This window comes from Heterodontus francisci, chromosome 15 (assembly GCF_036365525.1).
Source record: "Heterodontus francisci isolate sHetFra1 chromosome 15, sHetFra1.hap1, whole genome shotgun sequence".
Taxonomy (NCBI): domain Eukaryota; kingdom Metazoa; phylum Chordata; class Chondrichthyes; order Heterodontiformes; family Heterodontidae; genus Heterodontus; species Heterodontus francisci.
In genome coordinates this window covers 103,570,252-103,594,659 of record NC_090385.1, presented here as the reverse complement: position 1 = coordinate 103,594,659, position 24,408 = coordinate 103,570,252, and the positions used below count along the sequence as shown (strand labels likewise).

At 49.4% G+C, this 24,408-nt stretch overlaps 1 protein-coding gene across 1 annotated transcript in view; it reads right to left on the bottom strand.

The window, feature by feature from the left end:
* LOC137377822 (kidney mitochondrial carrier protein 1-like) overlaps positions 1 to 24,408 on the bottom strand; it is a 211,028-nt gene that overhangs the window by 112,810 nt on the left and 73,810 nt on the right. The window contains exons 8-9 of the mRNA XM_068047902.1: positions 14,694 to 14,829; positions 7,093 to 7,173 (exon numbers count right to left, since the gene is read on the bottom strand). Coding sequence (XP_067904003.1) covers positions 7,093 to 7,173; positions 14,694 to 14,829 — 217 coding nt within the window. The remainder of the gene's footprint in view (positions 1 to 7,092; positions 7,174 to 14,693; positions 14,830 to 24,408) is intronic.

Sequence of the window (24,408 nt, the reverse complement as noted above, 5' to 3'; positions counted from 1 at the left end):
GGATGAAATGAGGAGCCCCTCTCACCCGGCTGATAATGTCCTTACTGAAAGAGGATGAAATGAGGAGCCCCTCTCACCCTGCTGATCCTGTCCTTGCTGAAAGAGGATGAAATGAGGAGCCCCTCTCACCCTGCTAATCCTGTCCTCACTGATGGGGGTTGAAATCAGGAGCCCCTCTCACCCGGCTGATACTGTCCTCACTGAAAGAGGATGAAATGGGGAGCCCCTCTCACCCGGCTGATACTGTCCTTACTGAAACAGGATGAAATATGGAGCCCTTCTCACCCTGCTGATACTGTCCTTACTGAGGGAGGATGAAATGAGGAGCCCCTCTCACCGTGCTGATACTGTCCTGACTGAAAGAGGATGAAATGAGGAGCCCCTCTCACCCTGCTGATACTGTGCTTGCTGAAAGAGGATGAAATGAGGAGCCCCTCTCACCCTGCTGATCCTGTCCTGACTGAGGGAGGATGAAATGAGGAGCCCCTCTCACCGTGCTGATACTGTCCTCACTGAAAGAGGATGAAATGAGGAGCCCCTCTCACCCTGCTGATCCTGTCCTCACTGAAAGAGGATGAAATGAGGAGCCCCTCTCACCCTGCTGATACTAACCTTACGGAAAGAGGATGAAATGAGGAGCCCCTCTCACCCTGCTGATACTGTCCTTACTGAAAGAGGATGAAATGAGGAGCCCCTCTCACCCTGCTGATACTGTCCTTACTGAAAGAGGATGAAATGAGGAGCCCCTCTCACCCTGCTGATACTGTCCTCACTGAAAGAGGATGACATCAGGAGCACCTCTCACCCTGCTGATACTGTCCTTACTGAAAGAGGATGAAATGAGGAGCCCCTCTCACCCTGCTGATACTGTCCTCACTGAAAGAGGATGACATCAGGAGCACCTCTCACCCGGCTGATACTGTCTACCTGAAAGAGGATGAAATGAGGAGCCCCTCTCACCCTGCTGATACTGTCCTTACTGAAAGAGGATGAAATGAGGAGCCCCTCTCACCCTGCTGATACTGTCCTTCCTGAGGGAGGATGAAATGAGGAGCCCCTCTCACCCTGCTGATACTGTCCTTGCTGAAAGGGGATGAAATGAGGAGCCCCACTCACCCTGCTGATACTGTCCTTGCTGAAAGAGGATGAAATGAGGAGCCCCTCTCACCCTGCAGATACTGTCCTTGCTCAGGGGGGGATGAAATGAGGAGCCCCTCTCACCCTGCTGATACTGTCCTTGATGAAAGAGGATGAAATGAGGAGCCCCTCTCACCCTGCTGATACTGTCCTCACTGAGGGAAGATGAAATATGGAGCCCCTCTCACCCGGCTGATACTGGCCTTACTGAGGGGGGATGAAATGAGGAGCCCCTCTCACCCTGCTGATACTGTCCTTACTGAAACAGGATGAAATATGGAGCCCTTCTCACCCTGCTGATACTGTCCTTACTGAGGGAGGATGAAATGAGGAGCCCCTCTCACCCTGCTGATACTGTCCTTGCTGAAAGAGGATGAAATGAGGAGCCCCTCTCACCCTGCTGATACTGTCCTTACTGAGGGAGGATGAAATGAGGAGCCCCTCTCACCCTGCTGATACTGTCCTGACTGAAAGAGGATGAAATGAGGAGCCCCTCTCACCCGGCTGATACTGTCCTTACTGTAACAGGATGAAATATGGAGCCCTTCTCACCCTGCTGATACTGTCCTTACTGAGGGAAGATGAAATGAGGAGCCCCTCTCACCGTGCTGATACTGTGCTTGCTGAAAGAGGATGAAATGAGGAGCCCCTCTCACCCTGCTGATCCTGTCCTGACTGAGGGAGGATGAAATGTGGAGTCCCTCTCACGGTGCTGATACTGTCCTCACTGAAAGAGGATGAAATGAGGAGCCCCTCTCACCCTGCTGATACTGTCCTTGCTGAAAGAGGATGAAATGAGGAGCCCCTCTCACCCTGCTGATACTGTCCTTACCGAAAGAGGATGAAATGGGGAGCCCCTCTCACCCTGCTGATACTGTCCTTCCTGAGGGAGGATGAAATGAGGAGCCCCTGTCACCAAGCTGATACTGTCCTTGCTGAAAGAGGATGAAATGAGGAGCCCCTCTCACCCTGCTGATACTGTCCTTACTGAAAGAGGATGAAATGAGGAGCCCCTCTCACCCTGCTGATACTGTCCTCACTGAAAGAGGATGACATCAGGAGCCCCTCTCACCCGGCTGATACTGTCTACCTGAAAGAGGATGAAACGAGGAGCCCCTCTCACCCTGCTGATACTGTCCTTCCTGAGGGAGGATGAAATGAGGAGCCCCTCTCACCCTGCTGATACTGTCCTTGCTGAAAGGGGATGAAATGAGGAGCCCCTCTCACCCAGCTGATACTGTCCTTGCTCAGGGGGGGATGAAATGAGGAGCCCCTCTCACCCTGCTGATACTGTCCTTGCTGAAAGAGGACGAAATGAGGAGCCCCTCTCACCCTGCTGATACTGTCCTTACTGACGGGGGATGAAATGAGGAGCCCCTCTCACCCTGCTGATACTGTCCTTACTGAAAGAGGATGAAATGAGGAGCCCCTCTCACCCTGCTGATACTGTCCTTCCTGAGGGAGGATGAAATGAGGAGCCCCTGTCACCAAGCTGATACTGTCCTTGCTGAAAGAGGATGAAATGAGGAGCCCCTCTCACCCTGCTGATACTGTCCTTACTGAAAGAGGATGAAATGAGGAGCCCCTCTCACCCTGCTGATAGTGTCCTTCCTGAGGGAGGATGAAATGAGGAGCCCCTCTCACCCTGCTGATACTGTCCTTGCTGAAAGAGGATGAAATGAGGAGCCCCTCTCACCCTGCTGATACTGTCCTTGCTGAAAGAGGATGAAATGAGGAGCCCCTCTCACCCTGCTGATACTGTCCTTACTGAAAGAGGATGAAATGAGGAGCCCCTCTCACCCTGCTGATACTGTCCTTCCTGAGGGAGGATGAAATGAGGAGCCCCTGTCACCAAGCTGATACTGTCCTTGCTGAAAGAGGATGAAATGAGGAGCCCCTCTCACCCTGCTGATACTGTCCTTACTGAAAGAGGATGAAATGAGGAGCCCCTCTCACCCTGCTGATACTGTCCTCACTGAAAGAGGATGACATCAGGAGCCCCTCTCACCCTGCTGATACTGTCCTTCCTGAGGGAGGATGAAATGAGGAGCCCCTCTCACCCTGCTGATACTGTCCTTGCTGAAAGGGGATGAAATGAGGAGCCCCTCTCACCCTGCTGATACTGTCCTTGCTGAAAGAGGATGAAATGAGGAGCCCCTCTCACCCAACTGATACTGTCCTTGCTAAGGGGGAATGAAATGAGGAGCCCCTCTCACCCTGCTGATACTGTCCTGACTGAAAGAGGATGAAATGAGGAGCCCCTCTCACCCTGCTGATACTGTCCTTACTGAAGGAGGATGAAATGAGGAGCCCCTCTCACCCTGCTGATACTGTCCTTACTGAAAGAGGATGAAATGAGGAGCCCCTCTCACCCTGCTGATACTGTCCTTACTGATCGAAGATGAAATATGGAGCCCCTCCCAACCTGCTGATCCTCCCTCTGCAAGGAGAGTATGAAATGAGGAGCCCCTCTCACCCTGCTGATACTGTCCTTACTGAAGGAGGATGAAATGAGGAGCCCCTCTCACCCTGCTGATACTGTCCTTACTGATGGGGGATGAAATGTGGAGCCCCTCTCACCCTGCTGATACTGTCCTTACTGAAAGAGGATGAAATGAGGAGCCCCTCTCACCCTGCTGATACTGTCCTTACTGACGGGGGATGAAATGTGGAGCCCCTCTCACACTGCTGATACTGTCCTTACTGATGGGGGTTGAAATCAGGAGCCCCTCTCACCCGGCTGATACTGTCCTCACTGAAAGAGGATGAAATGAGGAGCCCCTCTCACCCGGCTGATACTGTCCTTACTGAAACAGGAAGAAATATGGAGCCCTTCTCACCCTGCTGATCCTGTCCTTACTGATGGAGGATGAAATGAGGAGCCCCTCTCACCCTGCTGCTACTGTCCTGACTGAAAGAGGATGAAATGAGGAGCCCCTCTCACCCTGCTGATCCTGTCCTTACTGAGGGAGGATGAAATGAGGAGCCCCTCTCACCGTGCTGATACTGCCCTCACTGAAAGAGGATGAAATGAGGAGCCCCTCTCACCCTGCTGATCCTGTCCTCACTGAAAGAGGATGAAATGAGGAGCCCCTCTCACCGTGCTGATACTGTCCTTACTGACGGGGGATGAAATGTGGAGCCCCTCTCACCCTGCTGATACTGTCCTTACTGAAAGAGGATGAAATGAGGAGCCCCTCTCACCCTGCTGATACTGTCCTTACTGAAAGAGGATGAAATGAGGAGCCCCTCTCACCCTGCTGATACTGTCCTCACTGAAAGAGGATGACATCAGGAGCCCCTCTCACCCGGCTGATACTTTCTACCTGAAAGAGGATGAAATGAGGAGCCCCTCTCACCCTGCTGATACTGTCCTTCCTGAGGGAGGATGAAATGAGGAGCCCCTCTCACCCTGCTGATACTGTCCTTGCTGAAAGGGGATGAAATGAGGAGCCCCTCTCACTCTGCTGATACTGTCCTTGCTGAAAGAGGATGAAATGAGGAGCCCCTCTCACCCTGCTGATACTGTCCTTGCTGAAAGAGGATGAAATGAGGAGCCCCTCTCACCCTGCTGATACTGTCCTTGCTCAGGGGGGATGAAATGAGGAGCCCCTCTCACCCTGCTGATCCTGTCCTGACTGAAAGAGGATGAAATGAGGAGCCCCTCTCACCCTGCTGATACTGTGCTTCCTTAAAGAGGATGAAATGAGGAGCCCCTCTCACCCTGCTGATCCTGTCCTTACTGAGGGAGGATGAAATGAGGAGCCCCTCTCACCGTGCTGATACTGTCTTCACTGAAAGAGGATGAAATGAGGAGCCCCTCTCACCCTGCTCATACTGTCTTCACTGAAAGAGGATGAAATGAGGAGCCCCTCTCACCCTGCTGATACTGACCTTACGGAAAGAGGATGAAATGAGGAGCCCCTCTCACCCTGCTGATACTGTCCTTACTGAAAGAGGATGAAATGAGGAGCCCCTCTCACCCTGCTGATACTGTCCTTCCTGAGGGAGGATGAAATGAGGAGCCCCTCTCACCCGGCTGATACTGTCTACCTGAAAGAGGATGAAATGAGGAGCCCCTCTCACCCTGCTGATACTGTCCTTCCTGAGGGAGGATGAAATGAGGAGCCCCTCTCATACTGCTGATACTGTCCTTACTGATGGGGGATGAAATGACGAGCCCCTCTCACCCTGCTGATACTGTCCTTGCTGAAAGAGGATGAAATGAGGAGCCCCTCTCACCCTGCTGATACTGTCCTTACTGAGGGGGGGATGAAACGTGGAGCCACTCTCACCCTGCTGATACTGTCCTTACAGAAAGAGGATGAAATGAGGAACCCCTCTCACCCTGCTGATACTGTCCTGACTGAAAGAGGATGAAATATGGAGCCCCTCTCACCCTGCTGATACTGTCGTTACTGAAAGAGGATGAAATGAGGAGCCCCTCTCACCCTGCTGATACTGTCCTTGCTGAAAGAGGATGAAATGAGGAGCCCCTCTCACCCTGCTGATACTGTCCTTGCTGCAAGAGGATGAAATGAGGAACCCCTCTCACCCTGCTGATGCTGTCCTTACTGAAAGAGGATGAAATATGGAGCCCCTCTCACCCTGCTGATACTGTCCTTACTGTAAGAGGATGAATTGAGGAGCCCCTCTCACTCTGCTGATACTGTCCTTACTGAAGGAGGATGAAATGAGGAGCCCCTCTCACCCTGCTGATACTGTCCTTGCTGAAAGAGGATGAAATGTGGAGCCCCTCTCACCCTGCTGATACTGTCCTTGCTGAAAGAGGATGAAATGAGGAGCCCCTCTCACCCTGCTGATACTGTCCTTACTGAAAGAGGATGAAATATGGAGCCCCTCTCACCCTGCTGATACTGTCCTTACTGAGGGGGGAATGAAATATGGAGCCCCTCTCACCCTGCTGATACTGTCCTTACTGAAGGGGGATGAAATATGGAGCCCCTCTCACCCTGCTGATACTGTCCTCACTGAAAGAGGATGAAATATGGAGCCCCTCTCACCCTGCTGATACTGTCCTTACTGAGGAAGGATGAAACGTGGAGCCCCTCTCACCCTGCTGATACTGTCCTTACTGAAGGGGGATGAAGTATGGAGCCCCTCTCACCCTGCTGATACTGTCCTTACTGAGGAAGGATGAAATGTAGAGCCCCTCTCACCCTGCTGATACTGTCCTTACTGAGGAAGGATGAAATATGGAGCCCCTCTCACCCTGCTGATACTGTCCTTACTGAGGAAGGATGAAACGTGGAGCCCCTCTCACCCTGCTGATACTGTCCTTACTGAAGGGGGATGAAACGTGGAGCCCCTCTCACCCTGCTGATACTGTCCTTACTGAGGAAGGATGAAATGAGGAGCCCCTCTCACCCTGCTGATACTGTCCTTACTGAGGAAGGATGAAATGAGGAGCCCCTCTCACCCTGCTGATACTGTCCTTACCAAGGATGATTACTCTTCCAAAGTACTTTATTGGCTATTACATGCCTTGTGACATTGTGAGGTCATGAAAGGCACTATGCAAATACAAGCCTTCCTTTCTTGTACTTCAGATATTATCCTTACTGAGGAGGAGATAATTGGATGAGTTAGAGTGGCATGTGGACTTCATTGGTGTTGGACTGAACATTGGATCAACTGTCTGGGACAACTCCAGGACTGTTCTATCTGAAACCCACCTGCACCATGTATCCAAAAACACTCTTTACTTTGACCAAAAAGAATCGCAGCATACGGTGAGGGTATTGAATGTAGCAGAGATGGATGACTTATCCTGTATGGAAGAGGCTAGATGGACAATATCATAAACATCAAGGAGCATGTTCCTGTAAATTTCTTCTCTAATGGGCTTGGCAAAACCCTGCACTATGCAATAAAGATCCTGAGAAGACTGTCTAAACCAAAGAAAATGAGAATCAAGTGAAGGGGAAAGGATACAATGATGTTCCAAGGTCCCAGTCGTAACCAGTTTGGCCAGAATCCTTTGTACAGAGCAAAGAAACCTTCAGTCTTCCAAGTCTAATAAAACAAAAAAAAACATTTAAACTGGTGTCCAAGCACATCCTACTGAAACTGAACAATCATCATTCTACTATTCAATTCGGACTTTTCACTGACGAGTTGAATATGGAACCTCTTCCACAAGCACAATCCGAGTGTCAGGAAGATATATCACACTCATTCAGGCCCATTTCTGCTTCATTCATGCCCTTCCAACTGAGAAAGCGCCGTGCAGTGTTTGGAGACAACATACTTAGCTTTGCTCCACAATGACCAACTGCAGATCTCCTACCTACACAGCCAAGCTTCATTTATCCCACCAATCTCTCATCTGTAGGAATGGGCTCAAGGCTCTTTGGCCAAAGGAGGACCTGGGCTCTTCTCAAGCTAACATTCATCTCCACCAGTATGAAAGAGACAAAATTCAAGCAGCAACTTCACATTAACCTCTGACAGACTTTAAAATTTCTATAAATGGGAATGTGCACGATAACATTACTCAGTGTCGTACTCACAATGACACCTAGTCTGATTAAACCAGCCAGGGTTAGCAGTCACAGAATCATTTACGGCACAGGAGGAGATAATTTGGCCCATTGAGTCCATGCCTGCTCTCCATGGAGCTTTGCAGTCAGTCCAACTTCCCAGCTCGACCCCCGTAGCCCTGCAAGTCTGTTTCTCTCAGGTGGCCATCTAACTTCCTCTTGACATCATTGAGCATCTCCGTATCCACCACCCTTGTGAGGAGTGTGTTCCAGGTCGTACCACCCACTGTATAAAAAAAAAAGTGCTTCCTCATATTCCCCCTGCATCTTTCACCCAAAACTTTCAATCCATGTCCTCTAGTCCTTGTACCATTTGTTAATGAGAACAGTTTTTCTTCGTCTAACTTATCTAAGTCTATCATAATCTTGCACACTTCTATTAAATTTTCCCTCAATCTCCTTAGTTCTAAGGAGAACAAACCCAGCTTTTACAACCTAAACTTGTAACTAAAATCCTCCATCCCTGGAACCATTCTGGTAAATCTCCTCTGTATCTTCATATCCTTCCTAAAGCGTGGTGACCAGAACTGGAGGCAATACTCCAGTTGGGGCCTAACCAGAGCTTTATACAGATTCAGCATAACTTCCCTGCTTTTGTACTCAATGCCTCTATTTATAAAGCCCAAGATTCTTTACTAACCACTCTCTCAATATATCCTGCCACCTTCAAAAATCTATGCACAAACACCCCCAGGTCTCTCTGTTCCTGCACACTCTTTAGAAATGTGCTATTAAGTATATATTGCCTCTCCCTATTCCTTCTGCCAAAATGCATCATCTCACACTTGTCGGTATTAAATTTCATCTGCCACCTCTGTCCATTCTTTTGGCCCATCTATGTCCTGTTGCAGGCAGTTCATATCATCCCACTGTTTGTCTCATCTCCAAGTTTGGTGTAGTCAGCAATTTTGAGATTCTGTTCTGTATTCCAAGATCCTCCAAATCATTTATATATAGCAAAAACAGCAATGGTCCCAGCACTGACCATTGGGAATACCACTGTCTAGATCCTCCATTCTGAAAAGTAACCAATTACTATGACTCGCTGTTTTCTGTCTTTAACCAAGGACAGAGAGGGTAATATATGCTGAGAGGCACAGGGCAAGGCTAATGTACTTAATGGGTATATTGTATCAGTGTTCATAAAGGAAATGGAGGCTGACACAATATCGATAGAAGTAGAGGCAATGGGTCGAATAAAAATTGAGAGGGGAAGGTACTAAACAGGCTGGCTCTGCCTAAGGCTGATAAGTCACCTGGTCCAAATGGCTTGCATCCCAGGTTGCGAAAGGAAGTGGGGGGATGGAGATAGTGGAAGGGCTTGCTATAATTTCCAATTGGACACTGACCCTCCTATTCAAAGAACAAAAGAAGAACAGTACAGCACAGGAACAGGCCATGCGGCCCTCCAAGCCTGCGCCGATCTTGATGCCTGTCTAAATTAAAACCTTCTGCACTTCCGGGGTCCGTATCCCTCTATTCCTATCCTATTCATGTATTTGTCAAGATGCCTCTTAAACGTCGCTATCGCACCTGCTTCCACCACCTCCCCGGCAGAAAGTTCCAGGCACTCACCACCTTCTATGTGAAGAACTTGCCTCCCACATCCCCTCTAAACATTGTCCCTCGCACCTTAAACCTATGTCCTCTAGTAACTGACTCTTCCACCCTGGGAAAAAGCTTCTGACAGAAAGCTTCTGTCCATGCCACTCAAAACTTTGTAAACCTCTATCAGGTTGCCCCTCCACCTCCGTCGTTCCAGTGAAAACAATCAGAGTTTATCCAACCTCTCCTCATAGCTAATGCCCTCCAGACCAGGCAACATCCTGGTAAACTTCCTCTGTACCCTCTCCAAAGCCTCCACATCCTTCTGGTAGTGTGGCGACCAGAATTGTACGCAATATTCCAAGTGTGGCCTAACTAAGGTTCTGTACAGCTGCAGCATGACTTGCCAATTTTTATACTCCATGCCCCGACCGACGAAGGCAAGCATGCCGTATGCCTTCTGGACTACCTTATCCACCTGCGTTGCCACTTTCAGTGATCTGTGGACCTGTACGCCAGATCTCTCTGCCTGTCATTACTCCTAAGGGTTCTGCCATTTACTGTATACTTCCCACCTGTATTAGATCTTCCAAAATGCATTACCTCACATTTGTCCGGATTAAACTCCATCTGCCATTTCTCCACCCAAGTCTCCAACCGATCTATATCCTGCTGTATCCTCTGACAATCCTCATCACTATCCGCATCTCCACCAACCTTTGTGTCGTCCGCAAACTTACTAATCAGACCAGCTACATTTTCCTCCAAATCATTTATATATACTACAAACAGCAAAGGACCCAGCACTGATCCCTGCGGAACACCACTAGTCACATCCCTCCATTCAGAAAAGCACCCTTCCACTGCTACCCTCTGTCTTCTATGACAGAGCCAGTTCTGTATCCATCTTGCCAGCTCACATCTGATCCCGTGTAACTTCACCTTTTGTACCAGTCTGCCATGAGGGACCTGGTCAAAGGCTTCACTGAAGTCCATATAGATAACATCCACTGCCCTTCCTTCATCAATCATCTTTGTCACTTCCTCAAAAAACTCAATCAAATTAGTGAGACAGGACCTCCCCTTCACAAAACCATGCTGCCTCTCGTTAATAAGTTCATTTGTTTCCAAATGGGAGTAAATCCTGTCCCGAAGAATATTCTCCAATAATTTCCCTACCACTGACGTAAGACTCACCGGCCTATAATTTCCCGGATTATCCTTGCTACCCTTCTTAAACAAAGGAACAACATTGGCTATTCTCCAGTCCTCTGGGACCTCACTTGTACCCAAAGAGCATCAACTTTGTTAACCAGCCCTCTATGTGGTACCTTATTCTTAAAATCCATATAAATAACATCTTCTGCATTCCCTTCATCAACCTCACTGTTACTTCATCAAAACATTCAATTAGATTAGCCTTTTACAAATCCATGCTGGCTATCCTTAATGAACTCGGACCTCTCTAAGTGTCATTGATATTTTCCCTGATTAGCATTTCCAAAACCTTACCCACCACTGATGTTAAACTAACTGGCCTGTAGTTGCGAGGACTGTCCTTACATCCTGTCTTCAATAAGGGATTCACATTTGCCACTCTCCAATCCTCTGGCACTTTCCCCATATCTCGGGAAGATTGTGGCAAGCCCTTCTGCTATCTCCCTAAGCATAGCCAGCCTTTTTAGTACCTCCCCCTCTCAATTTTTAGCCTATCCATTGCCTCTGCTCTCTGCTTCTACCAATATTTTGTCAGCCTCCATTTCCTTTGTGAACACTGATTCAAAGTACTCATTAAGTACATCACCCTTGCCCTACGTCTCTAAGCATATATTAGCCTCTCTGTCCCTGATTTGCCCCACTCTTCCTCTTACTACTTGCTTACTATTTACATGTCAGTACAAGATCTTTGGGTTCCCTTTTACGTTGACTGCCATTCTATTTTCATATTCTCCATTTGCCAGTCTTATTTCCTCTTCACCGCCCCTTGCAACCTATTGTATATGGCCTGGTTCTCACTTGACAAGTTCACATGACATGCATCATACATTGTCTTTTTTTTGGTTCTTCATCATTTGTATCTCTCTCGTCAACCTAGGGGCCCTATTCTTGGTTCCTTGACCTTTCACCCTTCTTGGAATGTTTGTAAACTGAACCTGAAATATCTCTTCCTTAAAGATAACGCATTGCTCCGATACAGCTCTTCCTGATCACTATCCAGTGACTTCTACCTGATGGTGCATGCGAGGGGAGGATGGGAAGAGGTTCATTGTGCTTTCTCACCAAACACCCCACCACCGACCCCCAGTGAATGGTCTGTGAACATTCAGTGAAGGGGGGGGGGGAGGTGCAGGGATAGTGTACAACCAGGGGAAAAAAATGTGAGCGACAGACCGAGACAGGGTACAGCAGAGGTTCAGAAATAGGTTGATCTCCTCATGTCACCCAACAGCCGCTTATAGTGGGTCGCTTTCAAACTTTAAAACGTTGGCCTGTCTCTCTCCCTCTCCTTTTCTAGACCTGGAATACAGCCCAGACCCAGAATCGCCAGTTATTGGGAAGGTACACCTGATCTGAGAGTGCCTTCACCAACCAGACCCTAGATCCACTCAGACCCGGACTCCAGCACTGGCCCCATCCAGGGCTCCTGGTCCCACCCAGGCTACTGCATCCACCAAGCTGCTCCATGACATCACTGTGGAGCCCCTTCCAAACCCGGGACCTCTACCAACTAGAAGGACAAGGGCAGCAGATGCATGGGAATACCACCACCTGCAAGTTCCCCTCTGAGCCACACACCATCCTGATTTGGAACTATATCGCCATTCCTTCACTGTCGCTGGGTCAAAATCCTGGAACTCCCTTCCTAACAGCACTGTTGGTGTACCTACACCCCAAGGGCTGCAGCGGTTCAAGCTTACCAGCTCCTTCTCAAGGACAATTAGGAATAGAAACATAGACAATAGGAGCAGGAGTAGGCCATTCAGCCTTGCTCCTCCATTCAAAAAAGATCATGGTTGATCGTCTAATTCAGTCCCCTGTTTCTGCTTTCTCCCCATATCCCTTGATCCCTTTGGCATTAAGAAATATATCTATCTCCTTCTTGAATATAGTTAATGATTTGGCCTCCATTGCCTTTTGTGGTCGAGAACTCCACAGGTTCACCACCCTCTGAGTGAAGAAATTTCTCCACATCTCGGTTCTAAATGGCATAGCCCGTATCCTGAGACTGTGACCCCTGGTTCTGGACTCCAAGCCATCGGGAACACCCTCCCTGCATCTAGCCTGTCTAGTCCTGTTAGAATTTTACAGGTGTATATGAGATCCCCTCTCATTCTTCCAAAATCTAGTGAATATAGGCCTAATCGACCCAATCGCTCCTCATACGTCAATTCTGCCATCCCAGGAATCAGCCTCGTAAATCTCCTTTGCACTCCCTCCATGGCAAGAACGTCCATCCACAGATAAGGAGACCAAAACTGCACACAATACTGCAGATGTGGTCTCACCAAGGCCCTGTATAACTGCAGTAAGACATCCTTGCTCCTGTACTCAAATCCTTTTGCAATGAAGGCCAAATACCATTTGCCTTCCTAACTGCATGCTGCACCTGAATGCTTGCTTTAAGCGACTGGTGTACAAGGACACCCAGGTCTCGTTGCACCTCCCCCTTTCCCAATCTATCATCATTCAGATAATAATCTGCCTTTCTGTTTTTACAACCAAGGTGGATAACCTCACATTTATCCACGTTATACTGCATCTGCCATGAATTCGCCCACTCACCCAACTTGTCCAAATCAAATTGGAGCCTCTTTGCAACCTCCTCACAGCTCACTTCCCCCACCGCCCCCCTCCCTTTGTGTCATCTGCAAACTTGGAAATGCTACATTTAGTTCCCTCACCCAAGTCATTAATATATATTGTGAATAGCTGGGGCCCAAGCACTGATCCCTGCGGTACCCCACTAGTCACTGCCTGCCACTGGAAAAAGACCCGTTTATTCCTACTCTGTTTCCTGGCTGTCAACCAATTCTCTATCCATGGCAGTATATTACACCCAATTCCATGTGCTTTAATTTTGCACACTAACCTCTTATGTGGGACCTTATCAAAAGCCTTCTGAAAATCCAAATACACCACATCCACTGGTTCTTCCTTATCTATTCTACTAGTTACATCCTCAAATAACTCCAGTAAATTTGTTAAGCATGATTTCCCTTTCGCAAACCCATGCTGACTTTGCCCAATCCCATTTATACTTTCCAGGTGTTCTGCTATCACATGGCCTAGTCAACAACACACCCCAAGAATTAATATATTAAAAAAATGGAAAATAATAAAGCAGCTCACTCATTCTTTTTAAATCTCCACAGACATCATGGGCTGAACTTTGTGTTGGAGACTGGACTCCTGATGGGGACCAGAAAGGCGGGGGAGTCTCACTTCAACCTTTTCGTGGCCCTCCCCAAAACCCCACCGAGCAATCCTCCTTTTTTTGTCCAAGTGTTCCGTGCTGAGATCCCTGTCCCTTTTAAGACTGTGATTCCGCCTCCGAGGGCTGCCAGCCAATCACGGCCTGCAGCTCAGCAGCATCGGAAGTACCACTGGGAGTGGTGGCCACCGCCGGTATTGTTGAGGCTTTGGACCCAGGCCAAGCACTGGAACCCTGGACCCAACGTAACACAGGCGAGGTCGCCGGTGGCAGTCCACAAGCCCCGGTGAGGGGGGTGGTCATAAAGCCCAGGGGGAGAGGGGTCCTGGGAGGTGCATAGTTTTCCGGCCAGGGCCCTCCTTGGGCCACAGATTGCCCACAGACAAGGGACACTATCCCGCACCCCCACAGGGAGAGCACCTCGTTAATAGGCCACTTAAAGGCCTCAACTGGTCCCTGGGTGGGAAGGCCATCAGCCTACCCTGTTCCCAGCAAGATCACTTGGTGACGGGCCCTCCGCGATTCTATGGACCCTCCTGCCTCCAACCTCAGCTCAAGGGGACCCATAAAATCCAGCCCTATGCAACCACTGTGGATACTTCTCTATATACTGGCACACTCCCTGATAGACTATGAATCTGACTCTATGAAATAAACTTCTTTTGTAAAGCAACGTCCCGTCCTTGGAAGATGCTGAGCCCCTCAGTACTTCATCCAAATGGCTGCTGTGAAAGCACAGTACTGTCAGCAGCAAGCTGCTCAACCATGAAAGGAATCTCAGCCAAGCCAGCAACAGCCAATCACAGAAAACACCAGCATAAGTACCTTCCCACTACCACCGGGCAATATTTCTGGCTGCCATCCATATCTCTGATGGACGTTAACTAATCTTCCTCTTTCACTTGCTACCTTCACTTATCTGCATATCTGTAGAATGTTCACTACCTTACAATAGTTCAGCAACTTATGTACCGTGTTAGGCTCCCATTAGCGACACACTCACACTTTTGACTTACTTGCAGAAGACCGTCCAGGGTTCCCTTGTAAATAACGTGGCTCCCCGACAACACTTTCTGGTTCATCATGCGAGTTCGCACCACATCAACAGGATTGGAAGCCAAGGCACCAGCCAGGCCACAAGTAAAGCTTGACCTGCATGTATAACAACCTCAAACATTACAATCTATTCCAGGAACTACAGATAACGGAGTACACATTTCTTCAGTTTGTGAGGATCAGAGTAATGCTGCTGCAAGGGACACACACAAAATAGGTTTGGGCAGTTTATCAAAAACCCTATGGCCTGGGCCTTATTAAACACTAACTCAGGATGACTGGTGTGGGAAAGGATCAAATATTGCAGTAAACACGGTCTCCTGAGGTTACAGCTACAGTCACAGCACATACCCAGAGCTGGTATTATGAACGGTCCCATTGTTGTTTTTTGGGATGAAGGTGGGGGGGGGGGGGGGGGGGCGGAACTTTACTCTGTATCTAACCCCATGCTGTACTTGACCATGAGGCACACCTATTCCAAGTTGTTCTGTCCTTTCCTCCACCTACCAACTCATACACATCAGGTAGGAGGAGCAAGATTATTCCCTTGGAAAATGTTGAACGTTTACATTAAAATGACACATTTTAATTCATTTTATGTAGTTTTGACTTCACAAGGGCCAAAGGGAGCTTTACACAGTACCCTCCTTCTCCAACCCTCCTCTCATCTTGCTACCACAACTTGCCTTTCACCCCACCTGCCCTTCCCCATCGTAACAATATCCAATATCCCCTTTACCTCCTCATTCCTCTTCTTCCACTATCCCTTACATGCTCTCCCTGCATGGAAACAAGAGAAGCCAACTCAAGTTGAAGAAGTTGGCGAGTGGGCAGAACAGCAGAGATGATGTTTGATACAACCAAATGTAAAGTAGTACTGGCATTGGAGCACTCGCACATGCCTCCCTGTTAACTTTGCAATATTTTCTCCTTCAAGTATTTATCCGATTCCTTTTTGAAGGCTACAACTGAATTTGTATTCACCACCCTATTAGAGAATGCATAACAAATCCTAACCACTTGTTGCGAACAAAGGACTCCTCTTGAAGTCCCCAGCCTCACAGATACCAGACATCAGCCAATTCGATTCACCCGATATCAATTCGATATCAAGAAACAACTGAAGGCACTGGATACTGCAAAGGCTATGGGCCCTGACAATATTCCAGCAATTATAGTGGAGATCTGTGCTCCAGAACTTGCCGCGCCCCGAGCCAGGCTGTTCCAGTACAGCTACAACACAGGCATCTAACCGGCAATGTGGAAAATTGCCCAGGTATGTCCTGTACACAAAAAGCAGGACAAATCCAACCCGGCCAATTACCGCCCCCATCAGTCGCCCCAATCATCAGTAAAGTGATGGAAACTATCAACAGTGCCATCAAGCGGCACTTGCTTAGCAATAACCTGCTCAGTGCCGCTCAGTTTGGGTTCCACCAGGGCCACTCAGCTTCTGACTTCATTACAGCCTTGGTTCCAACACAGACAAAAGAGCTGAACAAGAGGTGAGGTGAGAGTGACTGCCCTTGACATCAAGGCAGCATTTGACAGAGTATGGCATCAAGGAGCCCTAGCAAAACTGAGGTCAATGGGAATCAGGGGGAAAACCCTCCGCTGGTTGGAGTCATACCTAGCTCAAAGGAAGATGGTTGTGGTTGTTGGAAGTCAATCATCTAAGCTCCGGGACATCAGTGCAGGAGTTCTTCAGGGTAGTGTCCTAGGCCTAACCATCTTCAGCTGCTTCATCAATGACCTTCAATCATAAGGTCAGAAGTGGGGATGTTCGCTGATGATTGCACAATGTTCAGCACCATTTGCGACTCCTCAAATACTGAAGCAGTCTGTGCAGAAATGCAGCAAGACTTGAACAATATCCAGGCTTGGGCTGATAAGTGGCAAGTAACATCTGCATCACACAAGTGTCAGGCAATGACCATCTCCAACAAGAGAGAATCTAACCATCTCCCCTTGACATTCAATGGCATTACCATCGCTGAATCCCCCACCAGCAACATCCTCGGGGCTACCATTGACTAGAAACTGAACTGGAGGAGCCATACAAGAGCAGATCAGGGGCTAGGAATCCTGCAGCGAGCAAATCACCTCCTGACTCCCCAAAACCTTTCCACCATCTACAAGGCACAAGTCAGGAGTGTGATGGAATACTCTCCACTTGCCTGGATGGGTGCAGCTCCAACAACACTCAAGAAGCTCGACATCATCCAGGACAAAGCAGCCCGCTTGATTGGCACCCCATCTACAAACATTCATCCTTTCACCACCAATGCACAGTGGCAGCAATTTGTACCATCTACAAGATGCACTGCAGCAACGCACCAAGGCTCCTTAGACAGCACCTTCCAAACCTGCGACCTCTACCAACTAGAAGGACAAGGGCAGCAAATGCATGGGAACACCACCACCTGCAAGTTCCCCTCCAAGTCACACACCATCCTGACTTGGAACTATATCGCCGTACCTTCATTGTCGCTGGGTCAAAATCATGGAACTCCCTTCCTAACAGCACTATGGGAGCACCTACCCCACATGGATTGCAGCGGTTCAGGAAGGCAGCTCACCACCACCTTCTCAAGGGCAATTAGGAATGGGCAATAAATGCTGGCCTTGCCAGCGACACCCACATCCCATGAATGAATAAAAAAGACTTTTCTCATGTTGCCTCCAGTTCTTTTGACAATCAAGTTATATCTGGGTCCTAATCCAATATTGGAAAACATTTAATTTTTTTTCTCTCTCTTTTATTAAGATCACAAATCTCTCCGTTATGAAGCAAAATCTATGTGAAACAAGCCAGTTTTAAAAGAAAAAATAATTCTGATATCGGTATCACTGGGTCAGCACTTATTGCCCATCCTTAGTTGCCGGAGAAGGTGGTGGTGGTGGGACTACTGCTTCAATTGGTGCAGTCCATGTGGTAAAGGTGCTCCCACAGTGCTGTTAGGTAGTGAGCTTGACCAGTAACAATAAAGAAATGTCGATATATATCTAAATCAGGATGGTGTTCGACTTTGAGGTGAATCTGGGAGTGCTGGTGTTCCCATGCACCTGCTGCCCTTGTTCTTCTAGGTGGTAGTGATCCCAGGTTTGGAAAGTACAGTCAATGGAGGCTTGGTGAGTTGCTGCAGTGGATCTTGTATGTGGTACACACTGCTGCCACTGTACGCCAGTGGTGAAGGAAGAGAATGTTGAAGGTGGTGCCAGTCAAGTGGGATGCTTTGTCCTCGATGGTGTTGAGCTTTCTTGTGTTGTTCGAGCTGTACCCATCCAGGGTACCCATCACTCCTGATTCGTACGTTATGGATGGTGGAAAGGCTTTGCGGAGTCAGCAGGTTAGTTACTCGCCACAGAATTCCCAGCCTCTGACCTACTCTTGTAGCCATGATATTTATGTGACTGGTTCATGGTCGGGAAATCAGCATTTTTAATGTAATTGAATGGCACAGGGAAGTTACAATTTAATTTAAAAATTCAATATTTTCAAGAGGAATATGCTTTCTGACTATTACTGCAAAATTACTGTGCATTGGTAAGATGGGAGTGAGAGAAAGGGTTGTATTATTTGGAATAAGTGCATCCCTCGATCAGGTACACTATCCCATCAAACACTCCCCAGGCAGGTACAGCATGGGATTGGCTGAAGGATTTGGAACACTTCCTGTTTGCAATCAGGCGAAACAGCTGCACCTGCAGAGGAGAGTGGAGAGAGCTAACAGATTTACAACTTCAACTGTGGAACTGTTTCTATTTAGAGAGAACAAACCTACGAGTTATTTTGGAGAGGTGAGTGTCGGAGCACCGGAGAACTATTTCTTTTTGGACTGTTGGGGAAGGAGGAGACGCTGGAAGATCCAGGGATGGGGCTGCCAGATTCTATAGTCTTCCCCGTCTATTCTTGTGCTTTTCTTCCATCCTGCACAAAGGGGGCTCCCTCCCCCACCCCAACTGCATGGCTTGGGATGGTGGAGCTGCCCAGCTGAAGAAATATATAACAGCAGGAAGAGGACAGAACCAGGTGGCTCCAGCCGACCCAGGTGAAGAACCTTTCCCTGACTGGAAGACTGGACTTCGGACTCTGCAGTAAGGTGCTCCAACCACCTATTAAAAAGAAACTTCCTCGCAGCTCCTCTCTCTCTTCCACCACCTATCCTCCCGTTTTCCTTTCCATCCCTACACTCCTCTACTCCCATCCCCCATCATAACACGGGTGAGGTCCCGGAGGACTGGGGAATTGCTAATGTTGTCCCCTTGTTTAAGAAGGGTAGCAGGGATAATCCAGGTAATTATAGACCGGTGAGCCTGACGTCAGTGGTAGGGAAGCTGCTGGAGAAGATACTGAGGGATAGGATCTATTCCCATCTGGAAGAAAATGGGCTCATCAGTGATAGGCAACATGGTTTTGTGCAGGGAAAGTCATGTCTTACCAACTTAATAGAATTCTTTGAGGAAGTGACAAAGTTGATTGATGAGGGAAGGGCTGTAGATGTCATATACATGGACTTCAGTAAGGCGTTTGATAAGGTTCCCCATGGTAGGCTGATGGAGAAAGTGAAGGCGCATGGGGTCCAAGGTGTACTAGCTAGATGGATAAAGAACTGTCTGGGAAACAGGAGACAGAGAGTAGCAGTGGAAGGGAGTTTCTCAAAATGGAGACGTGTGACCAGTGGTGTTCCACAGGGATCTGTGCTGGGACCACTGTTGTTTGTGATATACATAAATGATCTGGAGGAAAGTATAGGTGGTCTGATTAGCAAGTTTGCAGACGACACTAAGATTGGTGGAGTAGCAGATAGTGAAGGGGACTGTCAGAGAATACAGCAGAATATAGATAGATTGGAGAGTTGGGCAGATGGAGTTCAATCAGGGCAAATGCGAGGTGATGCATTTTGGAAGATCCAATTCAAGAATGAACTATACAGTAAATGGAAAAGTCCTGGGGAAAATTGATGTACAGAGAGATTTGGATGTTCAGGTCCATTGTTCCCTGAAGGTGGCAACGCAGGTCAATAGAGTGGTCAAGAAGGCATACGGCATGCTTTCCTTCATCGGACGGGGTATTGAGTACAAGAGTTGGCAGGTCATGTTACAGTTGTAGAGGACTTTGGTTCGGCCACATTTGGAATACTGCGTGCAGTTCTGGTCGCCACATTACCAAAAGGATGTGGATGCTTTGGAGAGGGTGCAGAGGAGATTCACCAGGATGTTGCCTGGTATGGAGGGCGCTAGCTATGAAGAGAGGTTGAGTAGATTAGGATTATTTTCATTAGAAAGACGGAGGTTGAGGGGGACCTGATTGAGGTGTACAAAATCATGAGAGGTACAGACAGAGTGGATAGCAAGAGGCTTTTTCCCCCAGAGTGGGGGATTCAATTACAAGGGGACATGAGTTCAAAGTGAAAGGGGAAAAGTTTAGGGGGGATATGTGTGGAAATTTCTTTACGCAGAGGGTGGTGGGTGCCTGGAACGCTTTGCCAGCGGAGGTGGTAGACGCGGGCACGATAGCGTCTTTTAAGATGTATCGAGACAGATACATGAATGGGCAGGAAGAAAAGAGATACAGACCCTTAGAAAATAGGTGACATGTTTAGATAGAGGATCTGGTTCGGCGCAGGCTTGGAGGGCCGAAGGGCCTGTTCCTGTGCTGTAATTTTCTTTGTTCTTTTGTTCTTTATAACGCTTAAAAGTTTGAAAAAAAACTGTCATTTACTTTGTTCTGTCGGGGTGGGCGTAGCTCTTCAAACCGATGGCAAGTCCTTCTTCAGTGGTGGCGTGGCCTTCTCGCACGTACGCTGCAATACGACTATCTGCAATACTACTATCTTTCCATTGTTGCACCCTTTTTAATAGAATCTGGCAGAAGGTCTGATTCAAGCTGCACTCTTCAATTGAGTAAAATTATCACCATGTCTCCTAACTACATAATGTCAAACCAAAGTTTGTGTATTTGCTGTAACATCTAAAAAGACAGGTACACTTGGCCGTTGTGGACAAGGAAAACGCTGCTGCATCTGCACCTGTTGCCCCATCACCATTTTCGCTGATAGCATCAAAGCATGGGGATCAAGAACTACATCCACCCCAACATGTCAAAAGAAGCATGCGTAAAAGCAATGGCTGAGGTTGTAGGCTCTTCGGCCATTGTTGCTGCCTCTAAAATGTAGGGAAGGCGGTGTTTTCCTGAAGACAAGCGGGCAGTGTCCCCAGCCCTGAGCAAGGGACTCACTGTGGGCGGGACTTTTCTGGAAACGGACCTCCTGGAGGCCACTGCGCAATGGGTCACCTTGTCCGATGTCCCGCCCTTCATTCCTGGTGAGTTTCTTCTCCCCCACCTGCACCATCTGGGGGAGGTGAAGTCAGGGTTCACCCCGGTCTCGTTTGGCCTTCGGGAGAACAGCCTCCGGCATGTATACTCCTTCTGCTGCCAGTTATTTATGCAGCTGGCGCGGGAGGACGTCACGGAGGGTCAATTTAATGTGGTGTTCCAGGGGACGGTCTACCGTGTCTTCTGGACCTCAGACAGGATACAGTGCCATGCTCGTTTGGGGGTGGGGCATGTTTGAGAGAGCTGCCCACACCTCCAGGACATCAACTCCACCTTGGCAGCCCAGGGTGGCACCACTGCACCTCCCCCTACCCCTCTACACCTGCAATAACCACCCAGCGGTGGTTCCAGAGGCCGTGGTGGGGAGGGGGAAGACCTGTCTGGGTGGAAGGAAGGCACGGTGCAAGTCTAAACACCTGAAGCCGCGTGCCCTGGACACAAAACACCACCAAAGCTTGAGCTCAGCCCCAAGCCTGGCCCAGGGGAGCCAACCTGCCTTGCAGCTGAGCTTGAGCCCAAGGGATCTGGGTAGGGCGGGTGCGGAGGTACAAGCAGAGGCCTCCACTGCGATGCAGGTGTCTGAGGTTCTAAGCCCCTCCCGGAAGAAGAGAAGGCGCCCCTCCTCTGAAGAGGGCCAGGAGTTGCGGGGTCCATCTCCTGGTATGGGTCCTCTGACGCCCCCCACGACCAGCACCATCAGGACTTCGAGCCCAAAGCGACAGGACAGAGTGATGAAAGCCCCTGTTAATTTAGCAACTCCTGATGAGGAGGGGGAGGGCCTGCCTGTGGTGTGGGAGCCTGTGGACCCCACGGGAGAAATCACTCCTTTGGCCGATGGGTCGGGTGTAATGGGTGGGGACCCGTGAAGGTCAATCCTCCCAGCAGCCTGTGCTGCCACCCAGGATCTGCCCAACCCAGAGGTCAATTTGCATAGTGTCCCCTCTGCTGGGCCTAAGGGCGCTGACGGGGTGAGAGATGGCCTCCTCTCTCCGCTCCAGCTGGATTTCCAGAGTCGGGACCTACCAACTCCCCTGGGTTGCTCACTGGCCTGGGGACGGAGCTGGAGGAAGCTCCTGAATTGCTGGCGCCCATTGGCCCCAGCTCCATAAATGAACCCAGAGAGAATTCCTCTGCCATCAATCCTGGGGGTCAGTTCATGACGGAGGTGGCACCAGCTGACCCAGTCGGGCGTCGCCCCACAGCGTGTGGTGGCTGTGTCGGCCGCTGGTGATGACCCGGAAGAGGATGGAGACTCGGTGTGGGGCATGGGGGAACGATCTTGAATCCATCGCCAGTGAGGCGCTGGACTCCCTCGTGCCTCCTACCCAGTCTCCTCTCATCCCCACTGCAGAACTCTGGGACTTCCTCATGGTCTGCAGGTGTTGCCGCCCTCAAGAAGGGGGACAAGGGCGCAGAAATGAAACTGGCGGTGAGGCACTGTTTCAATGCGTTCCTCAATGGATTGCTGGGGAAGCGGAAGGCGAGGTGCACTTCCGCTCCCACCTCACAGTAAGGTGTTGGTGATGGGCTTCAAAGTTTTAACTGTACCCTCGAGGTGAGGGATCGCTCTGGTCCCCAGCGCGGCCAAGCATTGGTGGAGAAGTTGAGAGAACTGATCAGTTCCTTCGACTTGGTGGATGCCTGGCAGAATCTCCATTCTGACTCCAGCGCCTTCACATGGCGGTCTGGAGGAGGGTCCCGAATCGACCGCCTCTACATTTCACAGGCGTACGTCTCCTGCGTCTTGGCAGCCTCCATGTGACTGGTGCCATGCGAGATGGACCTGGTGTGGACGGAGTTCACTCTGCTCTGCACGTGGGCGTGGTCCATGTACTGGCATTTTAACAACCGGCTGCTGGAGGACTCATTCCGTCCATTCTGGGCCAACTGGAGAAGGAAGCAGGGAGGCGTCCCTTCCTTGAGGCTATAGTGGGATGTGGACAAGACTCACATCCATGCCTTCTGTCAGGAGGACGCAAAGGGGTCGACCAAGAAGCGGGAAGCCAAGATCAGGCGCCTGGAGAGGGAGGTGCTTGAATGGCAGGCATACAAAGAAGAGAACGCTGAGGGACCTGAAGCTCGTAGGGTTCAGAACTGCATACGCGAGGTCACGGGTCCAGAATCCGGAAGATTTGGACCGCACCTCACCCTTCTGCTACTCGTTGGAAAAATGGCAGGGGCTCCACAAGCAGCTTGTCAAGCTGCTGGCTGACGATGGATCCTCCATCATGGATCCGGAGGGAATTGGCCCCTTAGTCTGTACCTATTACAGCATGTTGTTCTCTCTGGATCAGTCTTGTGGGAGGACCTGCTGAAGGTCAGCCCAGAGGGCGCCGAAAGACAGAAGGCTCCGCTAACGTTGGTGGCACTAATCGGCACCCTCCACCAGCTCTCGAGGGGCAAATGCTTGGGGCTGGATGGGCTAAACCTGGAGTTCCTCAGGGCGTTCTGGGAAGTCCTGGGGAGTGATTATGCTTAGCTCCTGGGGAAAGCCAGACAACCAGGAGCTACCCCTCGTGGTGCAGGGTAGTCATCGTCCTGCTGACAAAGAGTGGCGATCTCCACTTGCTTAAAAACTGGTATCTGATCTCCCTCTTCTTCACAGATTATAAGATCTTTAAACTATGTCCACATGCCTGGGTTCCCTGCTGGAACACACGATCCACCCCGACCAGTACTACACGGTCCTGAGCCGGTCTATACAGGACAACATCCACCTGGTCCGGGACCTGATCCATCTTTCCCGGATGAATGATGTCAGTCGCCTTTCTCTCCCTCAATCAGGAGAAGACATTTGTCAGGGTGGATCACGAATACTGCGTGTTCGGACCAGGGCCGTATTTTGTAGCCTGGTCCAACATTTATATGCCACCGCAGAATGTGTGGTCAAAGTTAATGGGTCCTTACAGTGCCCCTTTGCTTTGCGAGAAGAGTACCACAGAATCGTTACAGTGCAGAAGGAGGCCATTTGGCCCATCGTGTCCACATTGGCTCTGTGAAAGAGTAATTCCCTCAGTTCTATTCCCCTGCCTTCTCCCCATAAACCTGCACATTCTTTCTTTTCATATAACCGTCGAATTCCCTTTTGAATGCTTCACTTGAACCTGCCTCCACCACGTTCTCAGGCAGCGCATTCCAGACCTTAACCACTCGCTGCATGAAAACGTTTTTCATGTCACTTGTGCTTCTCTTACCAAATACTTTAACGCTGTGCCCTCTCGTTCTCGATCCTTTCACGAGTGGGAACAGTTTCTCTCCATCTACTCTGTCCGGAACCCTCATGATCTTGAATACCTCTATCAAATTATCTCTCAGAATCACAGAATAATACAGTG